At 56.5% G+C, this 26,051-nt stretch overlaps 14 protein-coding genes across 14 annotated transcripts; 6 read left to right on the top strand and 8 right to left on the bottom strand.

Moving 5' to 3' along the window:
• Positions 1-2,254: 2,254 nt before the first annotated feature.
• Positions 2,255-2,584, top strand: PLICBS_009115 (uncharacterized protein; the record flags this gene model as incomplete). The annotated part of the gene is made up of 2 exons (XM_018327899.2): positions 2,255-2,357; positions 2,409-2,584. The coding sequence occupies 2 exons, from the start codon at positions 2,255-2,257 to the stop codon at positions 2,582-2,584; spliced, it is 279 nt and encodes a 92-aa protein (XP_018173615.2).
• A 3,171-nt stretch (positions 2,585-5,755) lies between these two features.
• PLICBS_009114 (uncharacterized protein) lies at positions 5,756-6,402 on the top strand (the record flags this gene model as incomplete). Its single annotated transcript, XM_018327898.1, has 5 exons — positions 5,756-5,850; positions 5,909-5,934; positions 5,991-6,100; positions 6,168-6,193; positions 6,282-6,402. The coding sequence occupies 5 exons, from the start codon at positions 5,756-5,758 to the stop codon at positions 6,400-6,402; spliced, it is 378 nt and encodes a 125-aa protein (XP_018173614.1).
• A 323-nt stretch (positions 6,403-6,725) lies between these two features.
• Positions 6,726-7,207, bottom strand: PLICBS_009113 (uncharacterized protein; the record flags this gene model as incomplete). The annotated part of the gene is made up of 4 exons (XM_018327897.1): positions 6,726-6,801; positions 6,876-6,947; positions 7,003-7,064; positions 7,124-7,207. 4 exons carry the CDS (start codon positions 7,205-7,207, stop codon positions 6,726-6,728), a joined length of 294 nt encoding a protein of 97 aa, XP_018173613.1.
• A 1,321-nt stretch (positions 7,208-8,528) lies between these two features.
• On the bottom strand, positions 8,529-10,248 carry PLICBS_009112 (uncharacterized protein; the record flags this gene model as incomplete). Its single annotated transcript, XM_065601554.1, has 3 exons — positions 8,529-8,656; positions 8,709-8,830; positions 9,101-10,248. 3 exons carry the CDS (start codon positions 10,246-10,248, stop codon positions 8,529-8,531), a joined length of 1,398 nt encoding a protein of 465 aa, XP_065457626.1.
• Positions 10,249-10,829: 581 nt separating this feature from the next.
• Positions 10,830-12,532, bottom strand: PLICBS_009111 (uncharacterized protein; the record flags this gene model as incomplete). The annotated part of the gene is made up of 2 exons (XM_018327895.2): positions 10,830-11,681; positions 11,750-12,532. The coding sequence occupies 2 exons, from the start codon at positions 12,530-12,532 to the stop codon at positions 10,830-10,832; spliced, it is 1,635 nt and encodes a 544-aa protein (XP_018173611.2).
• Positions 12,533-13,622: 1,090 nt separating this feature from the next.
• PLICBS_009110 (uncharacterized protein) lies at positions 13,623-13,962 on the bottom strand (the record flags this gene model as incomplete). The annotated part of the gene is made up of 2 exons (XM_065601553.1): positions 13,623-13,727; positions 13,813-13,962. The coding sequence occupies 2 exons, from the start codon at positions 13,960-13,962 to the stop codon at positions 13,623-13,625; spliced, it is 255 nt and encodes an 84-aa protein (XP_065457625.1).
• Positions 13,963-14,927: 965 nt separating this feature from the next.
• PLICBS_009109 (uncharacterized protein) lies at positions 14,928-15,971 on the top strand (the record flags this gene model as incomplete). Its single annotated transcript, XM_018327894.2, has 1 exon — positions 14,928-15,971. The coding sequence occupies one exon, from the start codon at positions 14,928-14,930 to the stop codon at positions 15,969-15,971; it is 1,044 nt and encodes a 347-aa protein (XP_018173610.2).
• Positions 15,972-16,507: 536 nt separating this feature from the next.
• On the bottom strand, positions 16,508-16,962 carry PLICBS_009108 (mitochondrial 54S ribosomal protein bL34m; the record flags this gene model as incomplete). The annotated part of the gene is made up of 2 exons (XM_018327893.1): positions 16,508-16,832; positions 16,904-16,962. The coding sequence occupies 2 exons, from the start codon at positions 16,960-16,962 to the stop codon at positions 16,508-16,510; spliced, it is 384 nt and encodes a 127-aa protein (XP_018173609.1).
• A 476-nt stretch (positions 16,963-17,438) lies between these two features.
• On the top strand, positions 17,439-18,165 carry PLICBS_009107 (uncharacterized protein; the record flags this gene model as incomplete). The annotated part of the gene is made up of 2 exons (XM_018327892.2): positions 17,439-17,799; positions 17,855-18,165. 2 exons carry the CDS (start codon positions 17,439-17,441, stop codon positions 18,163-18,165), a joined length of 672 nt encoding a protein of 223 aa, XP_018173608.2.
• Positions 18,166-18,230: 65 nt separating this feature from the next.
• Positions 18,231-18,839, bottom strand: PLICBS_009106 (uncharacterized protein; the record flags this gene model as incomplete). The annotated part of the gene is made up of 1 exon (XM_018327891.1): positions 18,231-18,839. One exon carries the CDS (start codon positions 18,837-18,839, stop codon positions 18,231-18,233), a length of 609 nt encoding a protein of 202 aa, XP_018173607.1.
• Positions 18,840-19,731: 892 nt separating this feature from the next.
• On the bottom strand, positions 19,732-20,711 carry PLICBS_009105 (uncharacterized protein; the record flags this gene model as incomplete). The annotated part of the gene is made up of 3 exons (XM_018327890.2): positions 19,732-20,487; positions 20,555-20,634; positions 20,690-20,711. The coding sequence occupies 3 exons, from the start codon at positions 20,709-20,711 to the stop codon at positions 19,732-19,734; spliced, it is 858 nt and encodes a 285-aa protein (XP_018173606.2).
• A 231-nt stretch (positions 20,712-20,942) lies between these two features.
• PLICBS_009104 (methionyl-tRNA synthetase) lies at positions 20,943-23,037 on the bottom strand (the record flags this gene model as incomplete). Its single annotated transcript, XM_065601552.1, has 3 exons — positions 20,943-21,431; positions 21,476-22,788; positions 22,842-23,037. The coding sequence occupies 3 exons, from the start codon at positions 23,035-23,037 to the stop codon at positions 20,943-20,945; spliced, it is 1,998 nt and encodes a 665-aa protein (XP_065457624.1).
• Positions 23,038-23,339: 302 nt separating this feature from the next.
• PLICBS_009103 (uncharacterized protein) lies at positions 23,340-23,908 on the top strand (the record flags this gene model as incomplete). Its single annotated transcript, XM_018327888.2, has 2 exons — positions 23,340-23,385; positions 23,445-23,908. The coding sequence occupies 2 exons, from the start codon at positions 23,340-23,342 to the stop codon at positions 23,906-23,908; spliced, it is 510 nt and encodes a 169-aa protein (XP_018173604.1).
• A 507-nt stretch (positions 23,909-24,415) lies between these two features.
• PLICBS_009102 (CAAX geranylgeranyltransferase alpha subunit) lies at positions 24,416-26,050 on the top strand (the record flags this gene model as incomplete). The annotated part of the gene is made up of 3 exons (XM_018327887.2): positions 24,416-24,467; positions 24,523-25,122; positions 25,170-26,050. 3 exons carry the CDS (start codon positions 24,416-24,418, stop codon positions 26,048-26,050), a joined length of 1,533 nt encoding a protein of 510 aa, XP_018173603.2.
• Between the last annotated feature and the right edge of the window lies 1 nt (position 26,051).

The following is a 26,051-nucleotide window of genomic DNA, read 5'->3' as shown; positions in this document are numbered from 1 at the left end:
CATGAACGGGGACTCGAGGGAGTCATCCGTCCCCTTGGCCAACCGCATGGCTGGCACAAACGACGATTGCCACAGCGGAAGCGAACGGCCGAAACAGGATGCAGTGTGGCGGTCGTAAGCGGCAACCTATTCGCCGGAGGGAAAAGAAAATTGTGAGCACAGCGCATCTCCCATCGGCTGCGGTTACATGTAGGCGCAAGCAGGGAGGGCCTACTTTATACGTGCAGCGCCATGCGGATCATGAGCTTGAACAACGTCCAACCCAACGTCCCGGAAACCACAAGTCTCACTCGCTACGGCTGTCGTTCTTTGAGACAGCGGGGTTGAGCGTGGCAGTTGGTCCGCAACACGCCAGCGGCTGTCGATCGTGCCTTTTCTCGGACATGCACTCTTCTGGATGCCAACAGAGGGACTCGACAACTGAGACAACAAACGACTCTCTCAGCAGCCGCTATGAGCTGCAGCACAGCATCGATACGCGCATGGGCAATTGGGCTGCCACAAGTCATAGGCCCTCTCACAAGTCACCACCACCTTCACCTCGTCCTCAGAATGCGTCCACGGCCCTATCGCCGCCCGGTAGGTCTCTCGCCGACTGTCAAACATATCGACCACCAAACATTCACTCCATCAATGCCGTCGCATAGTTCATTTCACGACAGCCTCGCCCGCCTTTGAATCCCGCGGTCCAGTCCGCCGTGCTGCCCACACGGCACGGCAGAAGCGTCCGGCCCCAGGACCGCCGCCTTTCACAGCAATCCATGGTCAAGGGCTAGTGTGTCTGTATGGCTGACAGACAGCAAAATGGCGATGGCGGGCGGTATCATGTAAGGCGGGCGAGTTTGGCTTCAAGGACGGCATCATCGTGACGACGAGGCCGCCAGGTGAGACGGTCCGTCCCAGGGCCGTGAAGTGCCGGTCAAGGTAAGTGCTCAATTGCCCTTGTCCCCTGACTTCCGCCGCCCCGAAACATTCGGGCAACGACGGATTGAGAGTTGACTTGCTCACCGCGGCCTGGCATCTTTTCCCGGTTCACCTGGCGAGCTCACATTGGAAATATGCACCAGCTAGCTAGTCACCATGCCCATCCTCTTCTTGCCCTACGTCGTGGCCTCATTCATGGGCGCGACGCGCACCGATATCGGCGGCTCCATCAACGTCAAATACACAGTGAGGGACAAGTCGCGTCCTCCAGTCAACTGCCGGTTTCGGGTGCCTGGTTCCCGGCTGTTCAGATGTTGGAGCTGATGTACAGGCATTACAGTTGCTATTCCACGTCTACAAGATGTGGCGGGCTTCCATGTCAGTGTGAGAACTACCCTCGGTCACGATTCGGGTGATGTGGGCACACCGAGATATCGCACCTTTCTAGTAGCAGCTATGAGGTAGAGAGACCAGAAATTGTACATACCCCGGTAGACTCGATGCGACACCCACATTCCGTACCCCCTGATATTAATGCTGCCTCTTCGTCACTGCAACCCGCACTGCAGCCACATGCAATGCCTGCCGGAAACTTACGGCAGCCGAAATACGGAGATCGTCAACGACACGCCAGCGACGGCCCGGCGTCGACCTTCGTCAACGAACATGAAGCCCCGCTCATGTCGCGGCTCAGTGGGACGAGTGGGCCGACACTTTTGAAGAGCTGCATCAGTGCTCATCGTCTTTTGACCGTTGACTCTCGGTGCTTGAGTCTTGAATTAGGTCAGCGGCACCTCGACCCCCTGGCATGTCCGGGCTAGGTCCATCCCGCGGCAGACATAACTTGCGCACCTGCGGTAAGCGACTCTAAACTTTTTAAGGACTCGAAATGAGTGGAGACAACGTGAGCACCGAAGTAACATCGCGAAGGAAGCATTGTCTGAGAATCCCGCGCCGCGAGAGAATGACGGTACCGAGGAGAGAAGAACTCCAAGAACGGCTAGGCCACGCATATACGCTGTAGGATTCGGGTGGCTCTGAAGAAAGCCCTGCGTTGCTTGATTGGCCATGATCCCGTCGTGTCTAAGCGCACTGGTGATATGATCTGACGTCTGGAAATATCACCTGCGTCGTGTATGTGCTGATCTTCATGGTGTCGCTTAAGCATCGGGCGCCGACAGTCCGAAAGCTCAGCCTCCCTAGTTGTCATGTGAGGAAAAGTATATAAGGATCACTTGTTCTCGCAAGATCATCGTACTCATCATCGGCAGCACCGCATTCACATTTCACACGCTTAAACAGTTCAACTTGAATACTCACTACCGTCAGCATGAAGTTTGTCACCATTGCCATCCTTGCCTCCGCCACCGCCGTCGTGGCCGACAGCTGCAACCGCGGAGGCGTCTACTGCGGATCGTCCCTGCTTCGAAAGGGTAAGCACACTGCCCCGAAAGGTTCAATGGCAAAATGTACTAACAGCCCAGGCAACTACCGTAACCACATCATCGAGACACTCAAGGCTGCCAACCAGCCGACGGACGAGTCGCACATTCAGAACTCCAAGTTTGACTGCCTCGACAAGGGGGACATTGCCTACCGTGAGTTCTGCTCTCGGGGTTGCGGCGGCACGGACACCGAGAATCCCGACTACTGCCTTTAAGCGATGGGCAGGGACGAAAACGATTCGGTTCATTTCCATGAGCTGTCTTGGTTCCGCTGAGCTGGACTAGCCAACGAAGCATGTACTTTAGTGCAGCCAATCAATTAGAGGTGAATTCGAGTCGAGCATTCTCCATTCGTCGTGTCACCCTACGTTTGCTTGCATCCTCGTCTCATCCTCCGGCCTGATTTCCTCGAAACCTACAGTATAATCTTTCCCACTCCTCACTACTTGTTATCCCAACAGAAGCGGTAGTGTGTCCAGGTTGTTGATCGTCTTGCCCGCAACTACCACTACGGAGCAGAAATGAAACATATCTTGCAAAAGAAATGCAGTGAAGTAAAAAAAAGACAACACGTGGCCAAGGCCTCAATCGCAGGAATTCGTCATCCGAGATCCGCATCCCTTACAATGAAGGAGTTTCGGAGACCATGAGTTCAATACTCGAGGACCCGTCATCTCGATACATGGCCGTTAAGCGCGAAGCATGACCGCACGGTCCAATCCCAGCCACTGACGACACTCGAGTTTGGGTATCGTCTTAAACGTGAAACAGAGCCACCGTGCACGCAGTCTCCGAGACAAGTTATTCCTCAGTGAATGCTCCAAAATTGACGTGCTGGTTGCCGCGGCGTAGCGGGTGACGAATGCCTGGTGCATGGCCAGAGCTCAACTGCCTGTGTAGAAAGTGGCTGCTTGCTCCGACTTCTGCCCATAGCGCGTTGAAGGAGCATCACCGTGCTGATGTTGAGGCTACAGTCTTTTGACTACAGTCCTGTCCGCAACGTGTTTGAGCACCACCGTCTCCGTGCGCACTGGGCGGGCAACTAATTCTGGCGACCACGATGACGGGAATACCACCCGTGCGTCGATCCTCAGACAAGCAGCGGGAATGCGTACGCGTAAGCAGCCATTAACCCTTTGGGATACCACGACATGATCCATAAGACAAGCGCCGCTGTTCGGCTTGAATCATCAGTCCGAGACAGAACACCGGGATAAAAGGCCCTGCTTGCTCCCTCGATCCTCGATCGCATAGACGACCGGAGAATAAAGCACAACAATCACGTACCACCCTACAACATTAGCCATGAAATCCAACATCGCTCTCGTTCTATCTACTTTGGCCGTCGCCGTTCAGGCCGCTCCAAATGACCCTCCATACCCTTGCGACGATATTATGAAGCCAGGGCAGCTGAAAATGCCCGAGCCTGTGAAGAGGCCTCCCATCGAATACGGGGTAAGATGATCTTGCCAAAGCCTCAGCATTTAGTGGCGAATGACACTGACATGTGTCCCTTTACAGATGTGCGTCCAGGGCAATACAGGGTGGCAGTGCCAGCTTCGCTTCCACGTGGCAGGCCGGGCTTTCTTCACGCCTTGTGACAGGCCGGTAAGTGGTCTCATTCAAGCTCTGATGGTGGATTTGCCAAACGACTTCAGAGATTGGAATATACTGACATTTTTGCTCACACTATAGTGCTCTGTTGAGAACGCTCAGTGCAGTTATGAGCGTGCGACACAAATCACGCGGTGTACGTAAGGCCGGGTCAACGTGCGGCGGGAGTGGCGTGGTAACACAATCACCTGTTTGCTATTTGTCATGCCTTCGGGGTATAGGGTTTACGCATTGCAATTCAATGCGTTTGGTTCGTGTGTGATGCCCAGCGTTGCGATCGTATTCCGACCGCGAATTTGCATTGAAGGACATGAGTGGCTCAAGTGTGAAGCTACAGTGATTCGGGTCGGAGTAACACATGGAGCTACCAGTCGATGTTCTAGACATGCAATCTATCAAATCTTGCACTTGACTATAATTTTCCTGTCATTCTACTATGTTGAGTTCAAGCGGGGTTGTACGACATCTCCCGTGATATCCTTCCTCTCAAGCCCAGCAAGGCAGATGCACCCACAAGCAGAGACGTATGACCTTGCTGTTTTCGAAGAGCTATTGCACGGAATCTCTCTGCCTGACATGGTTCTAGCCATTGCGGATGGGGTCGAAGGCTAGAAAAAGGTTTGAAGCATTGATGCCCTTTTGTTTTCGATCTTGGCAACACTAGTGGCCCCGTGTGTGCAAGGATGGGGCAGTCATCCGAACAGAGCCTGCCATGATCAAGCCGATCGTCCGCGTAAACCTGTAAGGGTCGCTGCGGACGAGCGCGCATATGTACCGCCGGCGGTGGTATTTATTTCGGCACGTGTCGAGAATGCGCCACCGCGGACATGTCGCCAACGGCGTTCGTGTGGGGTTATTTGATGCGGGCAGACCGTCAATTCGAGAGTGAGCGTTGCACTCTCGGAGGAAAACACTCAAGGCGAGGAGTCGTTGGAACAAGCTTCGGCGCTGCAACTTCAGCTGGTGGAGCGCGCACCGTGGCCTTGATAGTGTTATCTTGTCTACTGGGGAAGCGTTCTTTTTGAGCCGACACGTAAACCAAGCCGTACAAAAAGCCACGCATCTCAACTTGATGCATTCCGAATTCTCATGAGTGACACTGGGCGATGCTGCCTCTCCAGCCGCTATGCCGTGTCCCTGACGATCGAAGGCAAGATCGGGCCAGCCCCTGTTCAACCGATCTCAGCGGAGACGTCTCGGTCCCGAGCGAGATCAATATCCTGAATCCACGTGTGACGACATATGGTGCACGGCATCCTTGTGGAATGCCTAGTCATACCCGATTCGGGGGAGCGGGACCCCGCAAGTGCGCCACCGCGGCTCATCTCCATCTATCTACAAGAAACTCTGAATAGCCGGGCCCCCGGGTATCGCTCTGTCGTCGTCCAAGGCACACCCACAGCTACGTACGTATTTAAGCAGGCCGCGTCGGCAGCCCTAGCCTGCGGGGTACTCGGCCCATCCCCAGCAGTGCCAGCACCGCCCGACTCTGATTCTCCCAGTCCCGGCCCCACTGACGGCGGCGGAAACGGAAGGACTCGGCGAGCGCGAGAGGGCAACGGGCCGCTGATAAAGCAGAGCTAAACCGGGCCTGTCGGTCTCAGTCAGCTACCAAGCAGGCATCCTTTCGCAACACCCCGCCGCCCTTGGTATAAAAGCCTACAAGCCGGTTTCCGAAACCTTCGAACACGCGCTGTCAATCACAGCGAGACCGAATACCAGAAACAAAGAGAGGGAACGTAACAATTGGCTCGCCCAACAAGTCTGCAACAATGGCAACGACAGTCGACACAAGCGGGCGCTGCAACTGCGGCTCCATCACAGTCACCCTCGCCAAAGAGCCTACGCAAACGGTCATGTGCCATTGGTGAGTTGCTGTGGTTCATTTCATGTGAGGGCCTGACAATGCTAAGACAGGCGCTCAGCTTTAACTGCCGACGGGCAGGAGGACGTATGTCCCCGCGAGTCAGACACAACCTCATGCGCCTCTTTGGCTAATAGATCCAGCGGCCTCAATCAACTACGTCCTCGCCGATGAGGAGATCACCGTCAACGACGCGCAGGGCACACTCAAGACGTATGCGGACCACGACACGGCGTCGGGCAATGTTTGCATGGTGAGCATTCCGATGTGCTACAGCCTGCATCGGCTCGGTCCACCCACTAACTCTCATTGCTCATCAGCGAAGCTTTTGTGGTAACTGCGGAAGGTATGATCGCTCTGATGCAATAAGATGGGAAACCAATCACCTACCCATCAGATGCGCGACGTTTGCTGACTAGTCATTTGAACAACAGCCCGATTTACTCGGTTGCCGTAGGCGCGCCGGGAAAGAAGTTTCTCAAGACGTCCCTGTTCGAGAACGTCTCAACCAACAAGTTTGACTTTTTTACTCAGAGGTTGATCACCTGGGCTTGAGAAAGTTTGAGAGGCGGAAACATCAATGTAGGTTTACTCGTAGCCATGGCTGCTTGTGTTGTTGGGGTTTGCTGCTGAGCGAAAAGCCTGGGTGAGAGGAGAGGTGTGTGGAGTTGAGGTAGGCAAAAGAGCGTGGTTATAATTGATGACCCTTGAACGATATGACGAATCATACAGTGACCGTTCCCGTGACATGATTCTCTTTGTCCCTTTTCCCTTGCAACCTGGGTCCGTAGTGAGGCGGCACCACCACCACACGCGAGGGTCAATCCCCAGTTGACTCCGGGACTCAAGGTCGCACAGGCCAGGCGATTTCAAGCCCATTACTCACGGACAATGATCTGGACGACAACCCCCTCCAGAGCCTCCAGCTTCTCAATATCATCCGTCTCCAACGGGCTATGAGCATCGCACAGTCAGCAACAGCCATGCAGGCAACGCAAGATTTAAACTTTGAGGGTACTCAAACTCACGGAGGATAGCAGGTAGGAGGGAAAGCACGGTTGCAGACCCAGTACTCCGTGCCCGTGGCCTGTTTGATGATCCTAGGTCATGTCAACTTTAATGCGTTGGCGCCGTATCTCTCGAGCGAGCACGTACCGGCGGACCTCCTGGTCAATGTCAAGGAAGGCTTGGCCGTCCTTGAAGGAGTAGCTGATCAGCTATATCGCCGGAGCGTGTCAGCTGCATCGCCAGTACGGAGGGTAGTCAGAGAACGAACGTGTTTGTCGCGGGCCTCGATGATGGGGCTGGCGAGGGCACATGCCGCCGCGAGGATGCTGCTTGCGAGGAGGGTGAACTTCATTTTGAGATAGGTTATTTTGTTGCTATGTTGCTACTTTGTTCTGATGCCTGATGAGTAGAATGGTTGGTGAAATCGCTGCTTGGTGAGACGAATCTCCGTCTTTTATGTTTGCAAATTCATACGCAAAACCGTGGGCTCGTCCCAAGGCGTTGCCGTGTTGTCCTCGCACGGCAACGCCGCGACGCCGCGAGAAGCACAAATAAGGTTGCATCTCACTCCCTGCCGCTCACGTCGGTGGATACCACCTCGGACTTTTGAACCTACATGCAGGCTCTGCCGTCTCGGCTGCCAAGTCGTGTAACGGCGGGTTTGCAGTGCCGACATAGGAGCATGGCTCTGTCAAGCTTGCAGGTTTCATTCAACTACCCCTCTCATGACGCGTTCAATCATGAGCGATTCCTGGTTTGAGGGCATTTCGTGCTAGTTGTCGGACTTAAAGGTCTCAACTCTTTGAATGCAAACAGTCAAAAGGGTTGAGGTTGGGACTCTCATTCATGTAGTGCTCACGCTGGAGGCGGCACGGATGCGTGCGACAGCGACGAACCGCAGCAAGGGAGTACATGCCTTGAGATGCATAGCATGGATAGGTTCGTTCGTCATACAGCGTTCCCGGTTTGTCATGAGCCGCACCGGCTCGTCCCATCCTTCACATGTCAGCCATGCAGACGAGAGAATTGGCCCAGAGAAATACGTGGCATAGTAATAAAGCCAAGATATTAATCATACGAGGTAGGACGGACGGCTCATATATCGCCAATCTAGACTTGGGGACCTGCATTAGACCGGCGAGTTGTCGTCGCATCGTCGGTGGGCAGCGCCGGTCAGTCTCGGCGTGTCGGTCTACCAGCCGTGTCCGAGCTTGTCAAAAACGGCACGCATCCGACAGAGCCCGAGTCTAGCCGAGTGTCAGAACGAGCATAAGGCAAAACTTTTGCTCGCATTAATAGCCCTCGTTTGATGGTCGTAACTGCTCCTGCACAGAGCCATACCCAGGTGTCTGGAGGCGACCATGATGTTGCCCCCAGGCCCCAGTTCAACGGTTCGGCATAGGCCCCTAGGAAACCAGCGAGACAATTGGGGCGCCAGTCGCATCAAAAGACCAAATTGAATCGAGACAGTGGGAGCGATTGCGCCATGAGCTCTGAGAGCACGATGCAACCGTGCCAGGCGGAAGTTCTCACCATGATCCCGTCAACTCCCGCCTCTTCGCATACTCAGAAGACGACAACATCCACGCGCAGTCGGTATGCTCGCATCAAGGCCGACGGCTGCCTCGCATGCAGGCAGACCGAATAATACGATGCTGCAGCTGGCCCTCATCTCAGGGCTTGAGTGCGTACATCCTGACCGGAAGCAGTGTAACTGGCGGCACCTCTGGGAGCCCACGCTGCAGGTCCGTCCTGACAAGGGAGAGGCCGGCCTCCTCAAAGATGCGCCGAAACGTCGCGTCTCGTCCGTTCTCAAGTTAGAGGTGGCATGAATACGAGGGAATGCCACTCACCTGGTGACACCAGACTGCTGTCCTCATCGTCAAAGACGTCGACGTCGGTGGTGCTGAGGTTCTCCTTGATGACGATGATGCCAGAGCCCGGTTTCAGGACAGTCTTGCAGAGCTTCAGGTTCCTAATTCATTCAACAGCAAAGCATGCACAACATTCACAGCGCCGGCGGACATCGTCATGCAGGACCCGGTACTGCTACCAGCGGTCAAGCGCCCCATGGCAGGTTGCTTAGCGATTTATGCGCTTCTCGACGCCTGTGCCTAGAGCAAACCCCAGCGCCCGTCGATTCAGCTACTGGGAGGTGCCGACAAAGCCACGATCTTGGATGAGTCTGGAGTCCAACTCACTACCCACGCGGCGCAGATGGCAGGTACTCCGTAGATGCCATCACCGTTGCTCTCGCCCGCCTCCCTCCGCCCTCATGTTCTTCTCGACGCTCTCAACCAGCCATCTAGCCCTGTCCAGCGGCACACCGTCGCGGCCCAGGACAACATCCTCCGCGAAGCTCACCCTGTCCATCCACCAACTGAGCCATCCCTCCGCCCTGACGCCGCCCTCGCTGTCCTGCAGCAGTCCCACGCTCACGTCAATCAGCTCCGGCCGCCATCGGTCGTGCCAAAATACCGTCGCGCCGCAGCCGCCACAAAACTCGCGCATCACCCCCGGTGAGGACTCGTACCCGCGCAGCGTTCCCGTCGCCCGCAAGCCTTCGAAATCAAGGACCTTCCAAACGACGCCATTGCCATCCGTATCAGCACGATACTCAATGCTGGTCCGCGGGACAAACGCCCAGGACTGCAGCTCGAAGCCCGACACGAGTCGACAGGTTTGGCATGCGCACAGCCCGGCCATGTACTTGGTGCCGTTCTCGCGCAGCCACCACTTGACGTCCTCTGGATTCTTGATAGCCGGATCGCCCGTATGAAACGGGATGATCATGTCGGCGAAACCAGAATGAGGCTTGAGGCTTGAGGCATTGGGGCGTGTGATGCGCAGGGCGACGCCGCCGCAAAGGCACGACGCTTCCAGCGTCTCACGACTTTCGGGGCCCCTTGGCGCAGGCTCTGCCGAATAGTGCTTTGCGTTGCCCTCGACGTCGTTTTTGATGGGCAGCTCACCAAGCCATTTTGTCAAGCCACCGTCCCGAGTCTCATCGACACCGACGTGAGACGCAAACTTGGCTGCGGACAGCTCGTTGCCATCAGTAAGCGTCCCCGTGGCGACCTCAATGCTCGTCCCTTCGGGACCAGCGATGGTCCGAAAGACGTGGCATCCGCAGGTCGGGCAAAAGTAAAGCGAAACCGCCGCAGGGTGTGTAGTTCCCTGCTGTGGCTCGGCAGAATCGTATCTCGAGATCGCTGGGCTGGACAACAGCGGCAGCGCACTCTTCTGCTTGAGTTTGTAGTACGAAGCGTAGAGCTGCCCGGTCGAGTGCCGACAGCCGTAGCAGTGGCACAGCGCAATGTCGCCCGCGTCTGCGGCGCCGGTGAGGTCGTGCTTGACGTTGCCACAGTGGCACGTCATCTGTAGCTGAGCCATTGCGGGCATTTCCTGGTGAACGGTGGTGATGGTGCTTCTGGCTCAACTGGCATACCCACAAGCGTCATCTCGGGTTTGGCACCGTCGGGAACGTGGTCCTGCGTGTTGTTCATTGACGAGTCTCGGAATAATGTCAATCGGGATATCTATCTCCGTTGATGACGTTGATGACAAACTCAGGTGCACCCAAGCCGGCAACGTCAACTTATCCGTACCAATCGAACATCATTTAGGTCGCCTCACGGCCCGGCCATCCGGCGCGGCCCGCCATTCCCCGAGCCACCACCATCACGTCGACTTGACCTTTTCGGAAGCTCGCTCCAGGGTGCCCACTGGGGTCAGGCGTATCCCTCACATTGTTGATATTCAGTCTTCGGCGTCCGTATGGGGCAACTGCATGTGGCGGGTGAGCCCGCGCCGCCGCCACAGCCCACGCAGGGACTTGCACTGACTGCTGGCGTCAGTCACGATTCAATTACCGAGCCACTGGCTGCGAGTCACCGTACGGCAGAAGTGCTAGGTGAATCCAGGTGTCGTTTCCTAAAACATAGAACCAAAAAGGCAAGCTTATCGCTCTCTGCTCACGCTATAGCTGCGTCAACAACTCCCACCTCCTCGTACTCCTCGCCGCTCTTCCACTTCCACTCCACAATCTCTACGCCATCACCACTGCCGCTGCTCACGACACCGTAGAGTCTCCCCGCCTGACTTGCAGCAACCATTCGTGGTGCCTGCCCACGCTTCCGGATACCTGGCACATCCCCTTTAAACGACCACTGGCCCCCGCTAAAAGCCGTAAGCTGTACATTGCGCCCGGTCTTCAATGTGAGCACATGCACTGTCGCGTTGCTCTTCGCAACCACTAGGTTTCTCCTGCTTCTGCGTCTCGGTTTCTTGTCATGCACTTCGGTGCCGTTGTAACCCCAGGAGAACGCGGTCACTGTCTCGCCTTCGTCCAGCCCTGTTGGGAGGCTTTCACCAGTCCAGGCTGTGTTGTGCATGAGTTTGGCGTGTGTGAGCGTCTTGCCGCCCGTCTCGTTGTTGTAGAATAGGTTAAGCGCCCGGAGCCCTGTGTTGTAAATGGGAATCAGTGCCATCCCTGAACCGTTGGTCGCCCGGCCCAGCTGGAACGGCACGTTGGACGATGACCACTGCCCGGCTTTGCCGCCGTCGTTGCCATCATTCTTGTTCTCACGCCGCTGGACTCGTATCACTCCCGACATGTCCTGGTACATGAGGAAATCGCCCTCATACGAGTCGGCATTCTCTTTCCCACTTGAGACGAGTCGTGAGTTCGGTGCGGCAAGAAAGCTCCCCGATACGCCAGCTACGGGCGACCAGCTTGCTTCGGTCGTGGCAATGCCTTGTCCACCGACAACCAGTCCATAGATCTTGTTATCGGGGCTGGTGTAGTAGACTCGCGTGTCGCGACTCTGCGTCTTTGTTAAGCAGTGTTCCTAGTACTCTACGCGAAGGGATCCAGAGAAGACAGGGAGCGTACCTCTTTGCTGCGCCAGAAGATGCTTGCCGACAGGGCCGTTCCGTTCTTGATCGTGCCCGTATCGTTGTTGACCAGCAACATCGACCACCTCCCCGTTGACGAGTTGAACGCTGATTGGGCCAGGGCTAGAGAGCGCAGTTGATAGAAGACGAGCAGATTGTCGTACCCGTACTGGTCTGTGAAGTTGACGGCTGCAAGTGATGTACTCGGCAATATAGACATTGCGTCAACCAATGATCCGCTCGACCCTCCATTCGAGCTCGCGTCACTGTCGTCGTTGTGACGATTCGCGAGCGTCCCTCCCACACCGCCTCCAACAGCTGCCGCAATGACAACTATGAGGACAATGGCGAGCACAATCCAAAATGCCCGTCTTCGCAGGCCGAAAATTCTCGCTTCTTGAAGGCGCGCCCCTCCTCGGGCAGTATATGCCTCCATTTCTGCGCCGGGATGGTATACCTCCTTGCCGCCAGCTGGGTTATGCACTTCCTTCAGATCCGACGATGGGGTGAAAGACTCGAGCCCGCTCCCGTATTCAGTCGCGGAACGAGTCGGGGTGAAAGCTCCATATGTCGCTGGAATAGACGATTCCGGTCCTTGGCCGTATGCTTGAGCGCTTCCGCGCGGCGCAAAGTGATCGAAGCCGCTTTCACGTCCAGTCGTAGACCATTCCTGGTCGTAATAGTCCTGCGTCCCAGGAATGTACGCCTCGAGTCCATCGGCATACTCTGTGTGGGCTTGCCGTGGTGAAGACGCAGAGACGGTACTAAGAGGCGACGCCATGATGATGGCACGGTGCATCCACTGCGAAACGAATGTAGTCCAGAGGAAATAGAACACGGCAAAGCTAGGGCTCGCAGTCCGGCTGTTGACATGGGGATATACAATGAGACACTGACGTGAGCGCGCCTAGACCTTGGTCAACCGATGGGTAGAGGTTTGGGGGCTGTAAGCCGTAATGTGCGTGACCGTCCATCGCGGCGTGAGGCCTAGGTTGGCAATCTGACCTCCTGCCGTGAAACAGTCCAATCACTGTACACGAAGCTTAAGCGCAGGGATGGGGGCCACGGCCCCGGCGTCCCGATCAGCTTGGGGTTCGTGCGGAAATCCTGTCATTCTTTGGAACTGGTGCTCTGGATGACAACTAGATAACTAGAATGAGCTAGTCAGGGGCGGCATCGTCCTCGGCCACAGCCTCTTCTAGCGGGGTGAGGGGCGGGAATCGTCGATTGAGATGATTTTGGCGCGGGATGCAAATTCGTGCAGGGGTTGACATTCGCTGGGATCGACACCCGCAGGGGCTGGCGACTCGACATCCATAGGTGGTGAAATGCGGCGCCACGGCTGAGCGTCTGCCCTTGACGACCACAGGTTCTTCGTTAATTACGACTCACATAATTCTCTCAGCGCATCGTCAAAGAGCTGCCAGGTAAGGAAGAGGAGCTTCCTGGCAGAGTTGAGGTCGCTGCAATCTTGGATGACAACGATACGGACTTCAGGCGGGTGGAACAGCACAACCGCTATAATGGAAGCGGCAGCTTACAGCACAACACATGACGATACGCGAGCGCGCCCAAATGATTAGGGAATATAGAGCAAAAGTATTGTATAAATGGCCAATAGTGCAGTGTCTAGCTATGCATAGTCTAATTGCTTGTGACGAAAAGGGAGATGTAGGTTATGTCCGCAATAGTGAATTCGATAATGCCTCTCTGTAACGACCGATACTGAACCAAAGGAGCCGTTGTATGCTGTACCGGTGAGTTGGGGCTGAGCCGGTGGTTTTCCGCCATGAATGAGGTTGTCTGGACAAAGGTGAGCCCCAACGGCATAGTACGAAGTGCACTACAAGCTTCATGAACTGTCTGATGCTTTAGCTGCACCAGCATTCATGGCCGATCTCTGACTTGGGGCAACCGCAAACGCGAACGGGGTGGGTGCAGTGGCAGCCATTCACGTTGCACTCTCCCTTGCACTTCTGCAGACGCAATTTCGTTAGCACTGGGCGAGATATAGAACAGATATCGAGCCGGTATGCAAAAGCCGTCAGGAAGCTTCCTCACCTTCTTGCCGAAGACCTCGACACCATCATCGTACTCTGGGTTAGGGGATAGAAGAGAATCGAAGTCGCCGTCCTGGGGCTGGGGCAAGGCCGAGGCAAGGATGGGGGCGGCAAGGGCGCCGAGGATGAGGATGTTGGTGAGGAACTTCATTTTGAAGATGGTATGAGAAGTTGATTGACGATAAGTTATAAGCAGATGTTGTTGAGCTGGTTGAGTAAGGAGCAAGAGACAGCAGTTGAGAGGCAGAGGATAGCTTTTATAATCTTTCCACTGTCCGATCTTGCTCTCTTCTACAGTATTGATTGTACAATGATGATAACAGCAAGTCTGCAGATCAGACGCGTCTTGTAAAAGGCGGTCTACCGCGGGAAAGGAGACATGAATGACCACGTTCCGTGGCTGTGAGCCCGACGGATCATATCCGGCCGTAACATGGCTGCTTCAACTTCGAGGATCACCGTATCATTCGGTCGTTTGCTCGACGATCGCAGGAGCGTGCGAGCCTGTATTGGACGATCGTTGCAGCATAGTCAGTGCAATACAGCCTATGCCGTATGCCGAGACTCGATGGTCAGGTTGGTGGCCGTGCAAAGCTTGGACCATGTGCATGGAACATAGCCCACCGAATGGGACCTAGCAACCCGTATACTGTACTACAGCGCAACGGTGAGCCATTTAATTTTTACTATACCATTCGAATGTGCTACAGCATAGTACTGTACACAGACGCTCATCATGCTGTATCGTGCTGACCTTCAATGGTGTGCTTGGGCCTTTCAATGTATTACCGTAGCTCATTACGCATAGCGACATGGCGCAAGTTCATACCTCTGTAGGGCAGTGCTGATCGCCACGTCACCTGAGACGACAGGCCAACATTTTTGACCTGTCAGCCAGCAGCCTCGGAGCCTTTCTAACATAGGTAGTTTAGGTAAGACACGTGCAGTCAGAGTGCTGTTGCCTGCTGCTGCCTGACCATGTCTAGTCATCTAGGAAGCGATGGAGCAGCGTATAAGAGCTCCCCCATAGCTAAGCTTCACCTTCTAGTCAACATACTGTATTGTCTCGCCATCAATACTCATTTCTCTTGCCACGCTAAGACCTCTGCTTTCGTCATGGACACCGATAAATGTGCCTCCGGCTCTTGCACCGCGCCACTCCAAACTCGCGAGGAGAAGCGCAAGGCCTTCGACCATGCCGATATGACTGCGGCAGAGATCTGCGATGGCCTTCGCAATGATCTACATCGCATTGGCATGGACTACCTCTCTGACCACGACCTCTCACGCGTCGAAACAGATGTTCATGATGTCTGGGATGAGTTGATCCATGCCGCCAAAATTATACCGTCAGTCGACGCTGAGCACGACAGGCTCGTGACGCTCATTCTAGAGCTTCGCGAGCTCGGGAATATTATGAGAAGGAACAAGGATGCCGGCGCCGAAGAAGCAGCCGTTTTGTCCAACGGCCAGCGGCCGTGGGCTGATCTTCCTTTTCTCGCGGAAGAGCTGAATGCATTCTGGACAAACGAGTCCAGGACTCTGACCGTCTCCGAGCGCCAGAGTCTCGCCGTTATGTCTGGTAAGCTCTGCGGCGCCGGGGTTCGCGCTGCCGAGATCGCCCAGGCTGCCCTCTGGCTTTTCAAGGAGGTGCTGGAAACGGACAGGCCACGGGCCCCCTCCAGCGCCGAAGATCAGGTTTCGCAACAGCCGGATCTTACCGCTGCCGATCTGCTTCCCGCCTGCCTCGAGTGGCTCAAGTACGGCAAATGCAAGCTGGCGAAGCTTTCCTTGGACAACCACCGCCCTGCCCTCTCCAAGGAGGATGCGGCCCTTGCTTCTCCTGGACCTTTGGCGGTTGCGGCCGGCATCAAGGACGAAGGCTTCAGCCTGGCGAGGTGGCTGTTTTGGAGACAGCGGTTGGGAGAACTCTACCGTGGGGGCGGTGAGCAGGTCGCGAAGCCCGCCAGGGCCTGTTTTGAGCAAATGGTCAACGCAGGGATGTCGATGAGCGTCAACATCCCTGGAGAGAGAAGGTTCCTAGACAAGGCGTTTGAGGCTCTCGACAAGGAGCTTGCCGCCAGGGAGTTCAAGGGGTCTGTCGGCATCGAGGAGATTGAGATTGATCCAAGGTGGGCAATTGGGGATGGGCCAAATTGACATCCACGACGGATGCCCTGCTGTGCGCTGTCTGTAGAGTAGCGCACCTCGAGTCAGATAAGGCAAATAAGCCATGAACTGTTACTGTACTTCATAAGGCTTTCCATCCCGGTTCTGCTTCAAGTCCGACTGTCTGGCTGAATTGGAGTCGAGACCCGCGCCGAGACCCGCGCAACTTCCACGGGTCTGGCCGACGATAGGGTCGATCGAAGCTCGGATGTCGATTGTGGGATGATCCGCGTTCGGGCGATCACCGCAGGGGGTACGCGGCTTTCAGATTTGGCGGGTCAAAGCTTGACTCTCCGTGCGCCATCTCCTGGCTCTCCCGTCAGTAGCACGACAGGGCACGTCGCTCCCGCCCCGAGTCTCGTGTGATGCATTGAGTCGGTTTGATCTCTTGTTGCTACATAATATACAAGGCCGGTAGAGGTTTCCATGCCGCAGTCCGCATCTAGAGGCCATGCATTCGCATCGTATCGTATCGTGTCCTCCTGGGGCCGCCCTCTTCTCGTCTTCCGCTGCCCATTCGCCCAGTATCACCACGCGACGTTCCTCCGCCCCTTGAGGCGCCTCCGCAGCAGGATCCTCCGCCCCGTCTTGGTCTTCATGCGGTACAGAAAGCCGTGCCGCCTCTTCTGCACCAGGCGCGTGTGTCCGTTCATCGTGTTGCGCGGGCCGAAGCGCATCTGCAGCGCGCCGGCCAGCGACGGGTGGGACGAGACGGCGCCGGTGGGAACCACGTCGGCGATGGCGGCGCCGGTCGAAGTCGCGGGTGTGGGCGCGGGTGTGAAGCTCGTGAAGGCGCTCGGCCGACGAAGAGGCGTGAGGGAAGGGCGGAGCGGCGAGAGGGTGGTGAATGTCCTGCGGCGGAATCGGGTTAGTGATGATGATGCGACGGCGAGCGCTGGTAGATTCCGTGACAGTCTGCGTACCTGGCGGAGGAGAGTGGCTTGCTGAGCAGTGGCCGCGCCAGGCGGGTGAGGGACTGCATAATGGCTGTCCCGCGGTGGGTTCGACGTCCGCTGCTGCAATTGACGGTTGATGACGGGTAAGGAGCAAGGCGAGGTCGTTGGTGATGCTTGGCCCGGGTTGAACTTCCCAGCGGAAGTGGAAATTTCTCGGGCCGGCTCCCGGGTCCACTTTTCCCTCAACGTGGTAGTAGACCCAACGCAGCACAGCAGTGACAGCACCAACTCACCCAGCGACACCCACCCACTGCACTGTAACATCGCCGGGACGAAACAACCTGTGGTCAGCCGTCAACAACTGAGGAACAATGGTTTCTTCAACTTCGTTCCTCGCTCGTGTCGACTAAGAACTGCAAACAGCGACAAGGACTTCTCGCAATGTAATCCGCATTGGTACGGCCAGACGGGTCCTGGACTCTCGAATCCCAATTGGGCAAGTCATTCTGGCGAGGTGGTGTACCCGGTAATCCGGCATCATGAGTCACTGAGATGCGATTTCATGCCAAATAAATACGCCGTCATTCTCGGGCCAGGATGTCTCCGCGAGCTCTTCCGTCTTCAAGTCGAGCGCATTGTCTTCATGACCAAAGCAGCCCCTCATGTCTGGATCAATGGCTTCCCTGGCGTTGGCAAGCTCACCGTCGCCAGGGAGCTCCAGCGCCTCATCGCAGGCTCGGTCCTCATCGACAACCACCAGCTGATCGACGTCGTGGACCTGCCGCGCGACCACCCCGACTACACCGCTCAGCGGGAGCGAGTGCGGCTCGAGGCCTTCGACAAGTGGGTGCACCCGCAGACGGACGCGGAGAGCGCCTGCGGCGATCGCGCCGAGCAGCTGCGCCAGACCATCATATTCACTGGTACTACACAATTTCCGTGACTTTATGAACTCCTTGAACTGAGTAGTATCCTCAGACTGCTTATCTGACGACGGCATCGGAGTCGCGTGGGCACAGGGCCACCAAGCCGCGGCGAGCAAGGCCGGACGGCCGTTTCTCCCCGTCTACCTCACCTGCTCGCGCGACGAGAACCTCAAGCGCGTCGTCAACCCGGACCGCACGCGCGGAGGCCGAAAGAAGCTCGTCGACGTAGACGTCATGACGCGCTTCCTTGACAAGCTCTTCATCTACAAGTTTCCTGAGCTTGGCTTCGAGATCGACACCACCACCATAGAGCCGCTGGCAGCTGCGAGGAAAATCGTCCAGGCCTTGGAGCGCGCTCCATGACAACGGGCCTTGCAGCACGAAAATACGCATAAATTCCAATTGTATCCAACTGTGTTTATCCCCGACTACTGGATATACCCGGCGTCGCGAAACGCCCGCTGCAGAATCTCCCGAATCACCGGCTCCTTGCGCATGTTATACGTCATGAGCCTCTCACCCGCCGCGACCGCATCCTCAGCCGCCCGCCGCTTCGTTCGCGCATACAGCTCCCTATCCTCGGCGTTCTTGACCAGCCAGTCGCGAAACACCCTATGGCGCGCCACCTCCGGACAATCAGGCCCAAAGACGTGCAGGTTCGCTGGCGGGTCATAGCTGTTGAAGAAGCGGTGCTGATGCCAGTTACGCTCGCGCGTACGGAAGTGCCACCCGATGGCCTCGAGCGCCGGCACGTAAGCGGCCTCGTCCGTTGGGTCGACCACCTCGACGTCGATATCGACGACGTCCTTGGCGGGCAGGCCTGGCACCGACGTGGACCCCGCGTGCGCGATGTGCAGGAGCGTCGACGCGGGGAGCGCCGCCTCGATGCGCGCCTTGAGGAGCTCGTAGCGCTGCGGCCAGGAGGGGTCTGGCTCGACGATTTCGATGCGGTTGGGCACCTTGCGGGCGGATATCTTTTCGATGCCGTCCGGGCTCCATTCGTATTGCTTGATGATGGCTTCGGCGGAGGGTGCCATTGCGACTTGTCTGAGCAGAGGCGAAACGACGTAGAGAAAGAAATCCGTCAAGAAGCAAACGTTACGCGTCTGCGCGAGTCCGCGCGAAACGGTGTATATAATTGATGCCTTCAGTCGTGATTCCCATGTCAGCCTCGAACCATCGGCAATGAGTCATCCGGGAACCAGGAGTCCAGGACCCACGTCTCCCTTGGGCGGCACAGATCGCTCAGGGTATCCCTCCCGCAAGCGCAAATGCAAGAGAGAAAGCAAGTTCTCAATTCGTGAGACTATGCGACGAAAGCGAGATCCTCGGGTTGTCAAGTTGCGTACTGATCTACTCGGCGAGCCTCATGCGGAATAGCGCCAGTAGGAGCATTTGATGTATGTGCAAATGCACGCCCCCGGGCAGCCACGACAAAACAACAAAACGCGAGGAGTACGGCGTGGACGACTCGTTGATCCAAGATATTTTCCATGGTCATCAGCTCTCACACACTGTCAGAGTTGCCTTGAAGCGGGCTCTATATTTTTGTCGTTGCAGGGTAGGTACGGTTGATCTTTCCACGACAGACACGGGTGGTGCGTTGTCGTGGGCACGAAGCTACAATACAACAAGCGCTGGCTTTAGCTGAACGTCGCGCCACTGGAGGTCGGTCGGGGAGAATTTATGGCCGAGCAATGTTCATCAGTCTGCGGCTTTGGGACCGGAGCAAGTATCGTTGAATCGTTGAATTCGTTCTTTGCATGACTAGCCACCACGCCGCCGCGCCCAGACAACCTCTAGTCATTGCTGTCTCGCCCGGCAATCACCATCCCGTCTATCCCAGAATGCCCGCGCAGCGCCCTCGTTGTCCCGACCTTGGCCCCAGCACAACACCGGGCACGCACCAGCATCGCATAGCGGTCCGAGCTACCGCAGATGAACCTCGCTGTACGCCTCCCCGGCCTCCCACTCCGCCGCCCTCCTCGCCGCCTCTTCCCAACCCATCACCACCGTCACCTCCCCAAAGTAATTCACCTCGCCGCGCTGCACGAACCCCAGCCCCGCGAACAGCGCCCGGCTGCCCGCGTTGCCCTCCTTGATCTTGGCCATCAGGCCTCGTAGCCGCACTGGGGCGGTGGTACCCTCGTGCCCACCATCGCCGCCGCCGCCGCTGTCGCTGCTGTTGCCCCCGAGCTGCGCAGGTGCTGCCGGATCGGCGGAGGAGGAGATGGACGAGGAGCTTGGCCCGTCCTCGCCGGCCGCGTGGTAGTACTCTGCGAGGATGCCCTCCATGTTGCGCCGCAGGTACACGAGCAGTGCGCGCACCGCTCCGCCGCCGAAGCCCCGTCCGCGATGGCCCTCATGTGCGATCATGACATCCACCTCGCCGACCAGCCAGCGCGTCCGCTCTCCGCTCGCCGCCTCATCACCACCTACCGCCGACGGCGCGTCCACTTCATCCTCGTCCTCCTCATCCGGGTACAGGAAGAAATTAATGTCGCCCCTCATGTTCTCCTCCCTCGCGCCGTGGTCGCTCACCGCCGCGCCCTGGCGCGGTCCCTCAGGCCCTAGAGGCTCGCACGCGATGAACGTGAGCTTGTCGTGCGCCTCCCGCCACGACACCTGGTTCTCGTATTCCTCATCTAGGCTCAGTGGCTCAGAAGCAGTCGCCTCTTGTATGCTCTGCCGTGGGTGTTAGGGGATAGATTTAGGGGATATGTTTAGCGGTGTGGGTAAAGGAAGAGCTCACGGGGTCTTGCATCCATGTGTGGTATTTGTGCACGTGGTGCTTCTCGTAGGGCACGAGCAGCACCTTGCTCGTTGAGACGGCTTTAGCAGAGTTAGCCATTGACTTGTTGTATTTTGAAGTGAGTGAGACGCTGACCTGTTTGACTGTTTATCCTCATGTTGTGTCGCTGGCGGTTGTGGATTGGCGGGTTGAAGTGGTCAAAGTTTGATTTGCCTGGGCGACTTCAGGGTAGTCGCGAGCGACCCCGCCAGCGTTGACACTCACAGCAGCACGAACCACAAGCTCCAGCATGCAGCTCTCAGGATTCACGTATGATACAGTTCTATTTCGTACATATGGTACACCAATCATCCTACATCCTACACGTCTCTATGAAATTATCAGTCAACTATGAGTCAATTGGCTTCGGGTCCGCTGCGTGCGTCTCCGCGAGCAGCTTCCGCACGGCGTCCTCTCCCATTCGGGCCTCCATGGCCAGCAGTTCGGCCATTTGATTCATCTTGTTTTTTGTCTTGGACTGAAGCATGGCCTTTAGCTGCTCCATCACCTCCGCGTCAGAGTCGCTTGCGTTGGGCGTCGGCGGGAAAATGGTGTCCCACTTCTTCGTCCGACCCTTGTCGCTGCTGGGCTTCGCTTCCGTGCCGTATTCGTCGTCCTTATTCTTGTATGCATATTGCACTATGCGCCGGTCGGGCCTCACGCCAAGCTCGTTGAGCAGCTCCGTCGCCTTGGTTGGCATGATGGGCTGAAGCAAGATGCCAGCGATCCGGAGTGCCTCGGCGCTGTTGTAAATGACCCAGTTCAAGAGCAGTCGAGACTCTGGCTCAGGGTTCTTGACAAGGTTCCACGGCTCCGTGTCGGAGACGTAACGATTCGTCTGCGCGCATGTTAGTCTGGGTTCGCATGGGGCAAAGGGTAAACGGGACTTGCCTCGCGCAAGAGATTGAAGATTTCTCGTATTGCTGCGCCAGTCTCGCAGCCATCCATCTCCTTGCAAAACGCCGTCGTCACCTTGTCCAGGTGAGCGTCTAGGCTGAAAAACCGCTCTTCGGTGGAATCGCGACGATCAGTTTGTAAAGACTCAAACTCTCTCTCGCGAAAGGCTTCAACGGCCTCTTTTGTCGACCATTTCGCCGTGACTTTTGGACGTGCTATGCGGTAGAACAGGTTGCCAATGTTGGCCTGCAGGTCTTTGGCGTACACGGAGCCGATGAGGTCGTTGGAGTAGCTCATGTCCTTGCTGAAGCTGCCGTTGCGCATGAGAAAGTACCGCAAGGGATCAATATCCCAGCGCTGGACGGCAAAGAATGGGTTCACAACGTTGCCTAACGACTTGGACATTTTGCGATTCGACATGAGCCAGTGATTGTGGCATAACAGTCCCTTTGGCAGCGGTAGATCAAGGGCCATTAGGAGCGCTGGCCAGTAGATGGCATGGAAACGCAGGATGTCCTTGCCGATGACTTGCAGATCCGCTGGCCAAAGACCCATGTCGTCATTGGAAGAATACCACTTGGCACCATAGCCAGCCTTGGTCAGGTAGTTGATCAGCGCATCGACCCAGACGTATATGGTCTGGTTGTTGTCATCCGGGTCGCGTATCCCCCAGCTAAGTCGTGATACTGGGCGTGTGATGGACAGATCCTCCAGGTGGTTTTCCACCCAATTGCGAACCTCGTTCATCCTGTGCGCGGGGGTGATCCAGCCGGGATTTTCGTCGTAAAACTTGAGCAGGCGCTCCTTGTACTTGGTCAACGGGAAGAACCAAGTCTCTTCCTTGACCCATTCCACCTCGTTGTCCGTCTCCACGCTGACCATGATCTTCTTGCCCGTCTGTGGAACGATGCTCGGTTGGACCATGTCCTCGGGATAGAAGCATTCGTCGCTGACGCAGTACCATCCCTCGTGGCTTCCCTTGTAGAGTCCGAGCTTTTCCGGCAGGCCATGCTTTAGCTGCAGCCAGAAATGCCTGACAGCCTCTTTGTGCTCATTGTCGGTCGTCCGGATGAAGAAGTCGTTGGATATGTCGGCCGATGCTGCCAGTTCTCGAAACTTGTTCGAATTGATGTCGCAAAACTCTTTTGGCTGCATGCCCTCCTTGGCTGCCGCCCGCTGGATCTTCATGCCATGCTCGTCTGTGCCGGTGCATAGAAATGCTTCTCTTCCGTTGATCTGTTGCCAGCGCTTGAGCACATCGGTTAGGACCATGCAGTACAAGTGGCCTATGTGAGGTGCTGAGAAGAGCGTCAGTTGAGTCCAACCCTGGTGTCGAGATTGCGCCACGTACCGGCATTGACATAGAAGATGGGCGTGGTGATGTAGTACGGCTTTCCCTTCTTCGCAGGCAAGCTCTCGGAACTGTTCCAGCGCCATTGGCGACCTCGACGAGGCTGGCAGCTCGGACAAACCCATCCGAGGCGCGTAGCGAGACGCGGTCTGGGTGGTCGCATGCCGCAAAGGGCGCGCACCCCGAACGGCCCCATTTTTGTGACGCGCTGAGAGTTCGATGGTCGAAGCTATCGCGAGCTGCAGGGTCCGGCTCGGCGTTTGGCGCTTGGTCGACTCACAGTGTGCATACAGTGTTATCGATAACTGTGACAAACCTTTTTTTGCCTAGCTCGCGTCCTGGGACAACTTGGTATGAGCACTGTCTTGCTGCCTCTTATTTGAGGGTGAAGCGTCTCATTCCTTACACCTTATGCTCTCTCTACCTCGTCGCTCATCCATCCGACTGGCTAAAGCTACCTAATACCTTGCTCAAAATCTCTGTGCTCTTATATCTACCATGCCGCTTCCCGACGCTGAGACCGAGGTGAAGGCCTCCGGTGAAGGTTCGTGTCCACCCAAGTCCCATCCATCTTCACAACAAATACTGACGGCCGTCGCTCAGCCGCGGAGAACTTCACAGATCGCTATTATCATGCACTGAATACCCTCGCCAAGCTGGACTCGTTCTACATCAACTCTTCGTCAAAATACACTATCCCGGCTGACATCTCAATCAACGGCAAGGTTGTCCCAACGCCAGCCGAGTACTTGACTCTGTTGGAAGGCCAGGGCCAAGGCGTGCGGTACGAGATAGAATCTCTGGACGCGCACGTCATAAACCCCTCCACTGGCTACGGTGCACCGGAAAATATCCACGACAATCCCAAGGTGGAGCGGACCGGAGGGCGAATGAGCATCGTCGTGACCACCATGGGCAGGGTGCAGTTCGGCAAAGCCCGAGATTCGCCGCAAAAGATGTTCAACGAGACGTTTGTGCTCGTTCCAAACTGGGACGCCATGACGAGGAACCCTCCGCGCGGCCTGCAAAAGTGGTTGATAATGTCACAAAACTTTCGAGCTCTATGAGCGAGGCTCGCTTGCTTGCTTCCCGGAACATTTGGAGAACTGGAGTTTGGGATTGCTGTTACGGTGCACGGGGGTCTTTGTGGGGATCTGTTGGCAGTTTGGTTGGCACGGATGATTTGGACAACAGATAAAATTGTTTGTCTTGCCATTTGTTGGAATACACAACAATGCCAGGGCCTGATCGGTGCCCATGAAGCGGTCATACCTGCGGCCTCCCTCAAGCCCTGCCGTGATTTGCGTTGGCGTAGCCCGACAAACAGGCAATGCAGGGCCATGTAGAAGTGCGAATCCTTCAAGCCACAATCTGTACCATATCGTAATGCAGCTTCAGGAGGAGGCGGTACCGTTCGGCTCCATCTTGCCGGCGCTGATGGAGGCTGGTACATAAATCGTCGTGGTGGGTGCCACTTCTACGTTGCTCGGCGCGAAAATGGCGGGGTCGCGGAGAACAATGCCATCTTCCCTCCCTTCAGCAGCCACCACCCCCACCGTCCATCACTTCCAACCATGCCGCCCAAGCAGAAAGGAGGTGCTAAGGCCAACAATCCCGAGCCTCAAGGTTGGTCTCGTCGCGTCGGCCGTAGACATTGCGCTTATCATTATTTAATCCGCAGCCCCCGAGCCCGTCATCGAGACCATCCACGATCGATCCCGCGCGCGCTTCTACCAGACCAACCCCGTCGAAAAGCGCTTCGAGGAAGTCGGCTTGCCAGGCCTGACACCCGCCGAGAAGAAGACATACGTCCACTCGCGACTGCTGCAGCCTGTCGCGCAGCACAAAGTGCCTCTGACGAACAAGACCGAGCGCGAGTTCTGGAAGCAGGTCACGAAGGAGGCTCTGCCCGTACGCCGCCTCGCGAAGAGATACAGCTGGGGCACAGACCGAACTGGTCGAGATTTCGGGTCGTACAAGCTCGAAGAATTCCAGCAGCGTAGTCTCAAGCAAGCTAGGCTGACGGCTCTGGACATTCTGCACCGCGGCTTTCTCGCAAAGAGAGACCTTGCAAACCGCCAAGGAACAGAGTTGGACGCTGCGGATATCGAAGACGAAAAGAAGAGGCGAATCGAGATGGCGACTCTCAAGCGCGAATTGTACGGCGAGATCACTGGGCCGCTGGCCAACGACCCTGAGTGGGACGACGTGATTCCCATCCCTCAGAACGAGCCAGAGGATGCGCTCGCCAAGATTGCTTATCCTGATGATTATGCGGAGGGTAAGTGGGCAGATGCCATGCACGAGAAGGTTTCTGACTTTGGATAGCCGTCTCATACTTGCGCGCCGTCATGGCCGTCGAGGAATGCTCCCCTCGGTGCCTCCGGCTGACCGAGCGCGTCATATCCATGAACCCGGCGCACTATACAGTCTGGCTCTACCGCTTCAAAATTGTGTCCACCCTCAAGCTGTCGGTGCCGGAGGAGATTCAGTGGCTGAACGAGGTGGCCCTGAACAATCTCAAGAACTACCAGATCTGGCACCATCGGCAGTTGCTCATGGATTATTACTACCCGACGATCGCCTCGGACGGGGATGCCGTCAAGAAGCTGGGCAGGTCAGAGACCGACTTCATCGCCACGATTCTCGCCGAGGACACCAAGAACTACCACGTGTGGTCATATCGGCAATACTTGGTCGAGAAGCTGGGTCTTTGGACGCCGAGCGAGCTGGGCGCAACGCAGAGCATGATCGAGGACGACGTCCGCAACAATTCTGCATGGGCACACCGCTTCTTCTTGGTGTTTTCGGACCCCAAGGTTTCTACTCCGGACCTACCGCCAACAGCTCACGATCCGAAAGTACCCGATTCCACCGTCGACAGAGAAGTCGCCTACGCGAAAGAAAAGATTCTCCTCGCTCCGCAGAACCAATCAGGCTGGAACTACCTGCGCGGCGTCCTGGCCAAGAGTGGCCGCCCCGTAGTCGATGCGGGCGACTTCGCGGAGCAGTTCGTCACCGGACTCGGCCAGGGAGATGAGCAGGTTCAGAGCTCCCATGCCTTGGACCTCTTGGCGGACGTGTACAAGGAGAAGGGGGACAAGGACAAGGCGAAGCTGTGCCTGCAGAGGCTCTGGGAGAAGTGGGATCCCGTGCGGGAGGGCTACTGGAAGTACCGGGCGTCTGAGCTGGACAAGCCGGCAGCGTAGA

This window comes from Purpureocillium lilacinum (genome assembly GCF_023168085.1).
Source record: "Purpureocillium lilacinum CBS 284.36 DNA, scaffold_7, whole genome shotgun sequence".
In the NCBI taxonomy this organism is placed as follows: Eukaryota; Fungi; Ascomycota; class Sordariomycetes; order Hypocreales; family Ophiocordycipitaceae; genus Purpureocillium; species Purpureocillium lilacinum.
Note: the sequence above shows the minus strand (reverse complement) of the source record. Positions and strands in the feature narration are given on the sequence as shown.